Genomic DNA, 6,000 nt, shown 5'->3' on the forward strand with positions numbered 1-6,000 from the left:
TAAGTGTAAAGAAGAACAGTATGATATATTCAACGTTTGGGAGCATTCAAATTTTAGCGTTACGAGTTTGTAACGGACTATATAGACAAGTGTTGCAACGTCAGTGAAGTGAAAATGTTGCAAAGTTGAAGTATTTTCAAGTTCAGGTTGAGTATTCATACTCTATAGAAGAATGTTTGGTAACACTTTAGAATAGGTAACACCTGGGAACTATTAACTACGACTTTCACCTCAATTTTTGATTGGTTGCTTATTTATAGTTACAAAGTAATCGGTTTATGAATTGGGGGAGGATTGGGGATATAAAATAAGGATATAAACAATATGTGCTTATTTAGCACTACTAAACGGCTAATATTCTAGTAATATGCATGCTGATAAGCAACTAATAAGTGAAATAAAGCGTTACCGAATGTTTAAATGATTACAATTTTGACTGTTACGAGGTTATGCGATACATTTATGTAAAGGAATGTTACAATGTTTACAGGGTGGAGACGTTTCACGGCCGTTTGAAGCATTTCCAACTTGTGCACTGGAGAGGAAATGTTACAAAGCGTTAAGATACTCATGGTTACAGTGTTGGGGTGTTACAAGTTTGCATGAAGCGTAAAGAAGAACAGAGTGGGTGTTACAAGCGTTACAAAAGCTTTGTGGGGTTGTTTACCTGTCCAGCTGCCTGTATACTTAGTACGGCCACGCGCGTGTCTGGATCATTTTGAAAACGGTGCACAAGTTGAATCCTCTCTGCAGAAGGGACAGCGCCATCGATGCGGATATAACTAGCCTGGCAGGAACGCACAACGAAGAGAGCCTTAACATTTTCATCACTTTTAATTATGCTCAAAAGCTTCGCAATCAAAGCAAAAATTGCATCTTTAAATCCAAATAAACGCACAGCGAGAAGGAAGACAACTGCTAACCATCGATTGACGCAGCGAAGACTGAGTTTTGCAGCTCTGCGGTTGTTCAAAGAGCGTTAATGCGCTCAAGTCGAAACTTACCGTGAACGTGACACATCCAGAGTTGGCAGTTGGCAACTTTTTTTTTTTAGTGCGCTTCGAGTACGTTTTTTGGCATTATCATCTTCCTACCATCATCTGACAGCTGTAAAACACAGGTGAAGCGGTGTACAACACCTTCCTCTCTCTGCCTCGCGCAACTTCAGAAATTTTCGCACCAGTGTTAATTTTAGCTTCCCGCCTAACTTTTCTTCCCGTCTCTCGCTCGGGGTGCGAGGAGCGTGACAGGTGTGAGAACGTCGGAGCGCGCGTGCCGCCCCGATTGCGTGCGATCACACCTGCTGGTGCGAGGCCCCTTCTTCCCCCGTAAGATTCATAAACACCAATTAACGGCAGGACAGATAAAAAAGAAAAAGCTGGAGAAAATCTTCACAGTGTCTGGGATCAAACGTCTGGCCAGAGAGCAGCGAAACAAGAAAGTGAGAGAGAGATGGAGGAAAAGAGAGGGGGGGCTGGGGGCTAAAAAGAAGAGGAAATTGACAAAACAAGCTCTCATTAAAACAGTGAGACATCTGTGAAGACACCGTGTCGGCAACCAGCCGTGCTCTTTAGGGTGCAAAGTGTTTTCAGCGTGCCGCTGTGTGAACAGGCACAAGAGGAACGGATCGTGGTAAAAGATGAATCAACAGCTCTGATGAAATGTCTGTTAGACAACAAAAATGGATTTGTCAAGTGATGCTATGCAAGTTTTGGGCCCATACCATTCAGAAGTACGACGAAGTCTGAGTCACGCCAAAGTTTCTGATGAATTTTTTAGACCTGGATCAGTCACTGTGTTGAATCGGCATGGTTTTGTGAAATGGACTAAATGATTTAATGTATGATTATATCTGACTTTAAATAAACCTGTTTTTTTATGTCCATACTGTTTCCATAATCTTAAAAATCTAATTAATTTCAGGTCTGGAAATCACCTGATTTTCTTGATAATTCCATGTTTTTTTTCTTCTTTTTATAATTAAATAAATAAATAAAATAGAATTAACAGAATATATAATAAATATAAATATTTATATTTATCCTTTTTTAATACAAGGAAAAGTTACTAAATCGTTTGATCCAGTTCGCAAAATTAGTCTAAATGATTAATTTAAAACCTGACTGAACAGGTTTATGAACTAAAATCACTTTACAGAAAGGCAAATTACTAAATCAGTTGATCCAGCTCATATTCATCTGAACGATTCATTTACAAACCAAACTGATCAGGTTCACAAACTCAAATCATATTTACTTAAAGAAAAATAACTGAATTGCTTGATCCAGCTCAGATCTGAATGATTCATTTATGAACCAAATTGATCAGAATGAATATGAATGAATCGTTTGATCCAGTTCACAAAATAAAGTCTGAACGATTCATTTACAAACCGAACGGATCAGGATCAAAACGACTGAATCATTTGATCCAGTTCACAAAATTAATCTGAATCATACATTTACAAACGGAATGTAACAGGTTCTTGAACTAAACTCTTAATGAAAGAAAAGTTCATATTAAATTTTTCTAATTTTGCTCATCACAATAAAGAAAGTAACAGCAACAGAGTAAATGATGTCAATATTGACATTTTTGAAGGAAAACTCCTTTTAATATAACTTTTAAACCAGTGGTTTATATACACACACTCACCTGATTGACAGCAAGACTCTGACCTATTCTTTTGCCATAAGAATGAACCAGTGCCCTACTGAGGGAATGTGTTAAAGCAAAGAATGAACTCTACCCAGGGAATCAACACGCTCTCCTTCACCTCCTTTAGTGCTGTCAAGCCCTTTCATTCTGTTTTTTTCCCTTTCACACAAACACTTTTTGGCCTTATCTCTCATTCAGCTCACACACACACACACACACACACGCAAACATCCAGCTCTCTTTCTCTCTCTGAATGGGTCAGTGTGTGTGTGTGTGTGTGTGTGTGTGTTGGGATGGCGGTGTGACAGGCTTTGCTGCTGGCTGATTTAATGAACAGGGTTGAGGTGCTGACATACTTTTGCTTTCACTAGAATCTCAGCGTGCGCGCACACACACACACACACACACACACACACACACACACACACACACACACACACACACACACACACGCACACACACACACACACACCTTGGCCTCGATGACAGCCTCGGTACACGCCTGCAGCATGCTGAGATGATGAGCAAAGACCAGAAACTTCAGCTGTTCGGTCTCCAACATCATCTTTATATAGTCCTTCACCGCTCCGGCCTGAGAGAGATGGAAAGAAAATAGACAAAAATCATAGTGTGTTCATTCTAACATTCTAACAATTGTAATACGTTCTAACGTTCTATTATGGTACCAAATTCATTATAAGATGGTAGGTTTCATAGCAAACGTCTAAAACTGCGACACATGCTTCTGAATGAATGACACATCTGATATAAATGGCCACAAACAACATTATATATTAAAAAAAAAATCTATATTTATCTGTATCTCATTTTATATAGAGTACTTTCGAAAAGTTTGAGATCAGCATTTATTTTATTTTATTTATATTATTTTTAGTTTTGTTTTGCTTGCTCTACGAGGCTGCATACCCTCCAAAAAACCCCAAAACAAAACAGTAACATTGAGGAAATATTATTACAATTTACCATTACGCATTTCTAAAAAATAAAAAAAATCCCAAAGAGTTTTATTTATACAATTATTATTTTATATTTTTCTTTTCTTTTTACTCGTATTTAATTTTTATTTGAATAATAAAATTTAAATTATAATTTTAATAATAATAATTATTATTATTATTATTTTTCTACTCTATACACGTACATACTAATAAAACACCAGCGTCTTTTATTATAGCGCCGTTGTCGGGCTAATCTGCCACGAATGGCGCTGCGATTTTACTACATTTAATGCGTCGTTTTGCCAGTTTAATCCCAAATATCCTTTCATCCAGTGAGACCTGCTTTTCCTATTCTAAAAATAAAAATAAAAAAAATCACGAAACTCCTTAAATAAATCCCTAAACTGGGAGATGAACTCGTCGGCTAATACCGTTATGGTTAGCTTAGTTGTTAAACGAACAGTGAACCGAGTCATTTGCCGGAAGCCAGTCCTTTTTTACCGCGTTTCAAAGCTGCTCTCGGGTTTCTCATTACTGAAGAGTTTTTCCTTTTTAATATCGCCTAATTGGCGCCCGAAACTCTCTGTGAAGGAGCGTAAAGGCTTTTTTTTTTTTTTACAGCCTCGAGTTAACGCGTTTGCGCGGTGGCTTCGGTTCACTCATTTTCGCTTGGCAAAAACACCGATTTCAAAAAGCGGCACCATTCCTGACACCGCACATTTCTGCCCTGAGAGAGGGAGGATATCGTCTCAGTGGCAAACAATAAATGAAAGAGCGGAGAGGACAAGAGCAGCAGGGACCAGAACACATGGGTTTGACAAATTAAACACACACACACACACACACACACACACACACAGCTTTCCCACTCGCGCTGGTTTGATACGCACACGCTGGAAAGCTTCATTCAAGACGCACGCTGTGCTCAGGAGGACGATATAAAACGTTCGTAGCTTAAATCGTAGAAGAAAGAACGACGGAATGAATAGCCTTGCTTTTTTACGACAAACCCGCGCGAAAAAAAAGAGAGCCAGTGACGCTTAAAGTTCGCGTGAGTGATGCAACGAGCCGCGAAAGTTGCGGCGGGTCTCGCCTGGAGCTCATAAAAACACCTTGTTAAGCGCGAGATCCGCAGGAAAAGATGTCGGACGATCAAAAAGGTCAGAGTTAAGGTCGGAGCGACGGCGGCCCGGCCCTCCCGGAGCTCGTTCCCATGGCAATGCGGCGGTGTTTGATGTGGAGAACAGAAGGGCCGGTTGCCATGGTGGTCGTTAGCGGCGGTTTCACGCTGTCCCTCATCGTTAGAGGAGAGAAACTCGCTGCAGATGGCCGTTATTCTGATGGCATTCGGAGAAAGAGGCGAAGTCGAAATGAGGGCTGGCTGACTTTCTTTTACGCGGATTCTAGGGTGGATCTAGTACAGTAATCGTTTGCTTTATAGGAAGGGTTTTTGAGGTTTCAGAAGAGTTTAGGCTTATGATTTTTGCCTGATCGATGGAGAAAAAGAGACGCATTTAAATAGCACTGCGTTGAGGGACACGAGTCAAATGTAGAGACTAGCCTTTTCACATAGCAACCGCTCCGAACACCCTAGCAACAGCGTAAAAAAAAGCCTGCCAAATTTGGCGTTTACTTGAAATAATATGCATGCAGTTATTAATGAACAACATAACCAAATTCCCTCAAACCTCTAATGAAATAATGAAAAAAAACCTCTCGCTCTATATATACACATATATATGTATCAATATTAATATTTACCGTTAAGCACCCTTTTAATAAACAATTAATAGATTCATATTATTATAAAGTGTTTGTACGTATTTGTTTTTTAACAGTATTATTTTTAATAGGAATTCTTAGCATTTTAATAGTGTTTAATTTTTTTTAAAAACATGTAATTTAAATATAGTAAACACACACACATACATATATAAATATATATATATATATAAATATAAAATTAATAATTATATAAATTACGAATATTTCTGGTTCCAAAAACAGTGGTATTTTTAGCATCATTAAGTGATTTTTTTTTCTGTCTTCAACTCAATTTTAATCAAAGTTTTTGTAATTTATTTGTGTTTTTGTTAATTCAGATAAGTTTTTTTATTATCATAATTTGGTTTATTTTCAAAAGCAAGATTTCACATTAAATCTTTTATTTATTTTAAAATTATTATAATAATTTTTTTGTATTTTTATTTCAGTTGACATTTATTTTAAGTAACAGAAATTTGCGTGTGGTTTTAAATTTATTTTATTTACAGTCTCAAGCTATAATAACAGCTCTAAACACAGGTTTGATTACCTACATGTAAAAAATAATGCTAAATTCTTTATTATTAAAGCATAATGCTTCGCATGCTCAAATGCTTAC

At 37.6% G+C, this 6,000-nt stretch overlaps 1 protein-coding gene across 5 annotated transcripts in view; it reads right to left on the minus strand.

Annotated features, from left to right (window-relative positions):
* Positions 1–6,000, minus strand: part of zranb3 (zinc finger, RAN-binding domain containing 3) — a 53,642-nt gene that overhangs the window by 23,324 nt on the left and 24,318 nt on the right. For 4 of the 5 annotated variants that reach the window (XM_043222393.1, XM_043222394.1, XM_043222395.1 and 1 more), the window contains 2 exons: positions 3,131–3,250; positions 668–787 (listed from right to left, as the gene is read on the minus strand). In XM_043222393.1, coding sequence (XP_043078328.1) covers positions 668–787; positions 3,131–3,250 — 240 coding nt within the window. The remainder of the gene's footprint in view (positions 1–667; positions 788–3,130; positions 3,251–6,000) is intronic. The other variant, XM_043222396.1, reaches the window with a different exon arrangement.

This window comes from Puntigrus tetrazona, chromosome 22 (assembly GCF_018831695.1).
Source record: "Puntigrus tetrazona isolate hp1 chromosome 22, ASM1883169v1, whole genome shotgun sequence".
Taxonomy (NCBI): domain Eukaryota; kingdom Metazoa; phylum Chordata; class Actinopteri; order Cypriniformes; family Cyprinidae; genus Puntigrus; species Puntigrus tetrazona.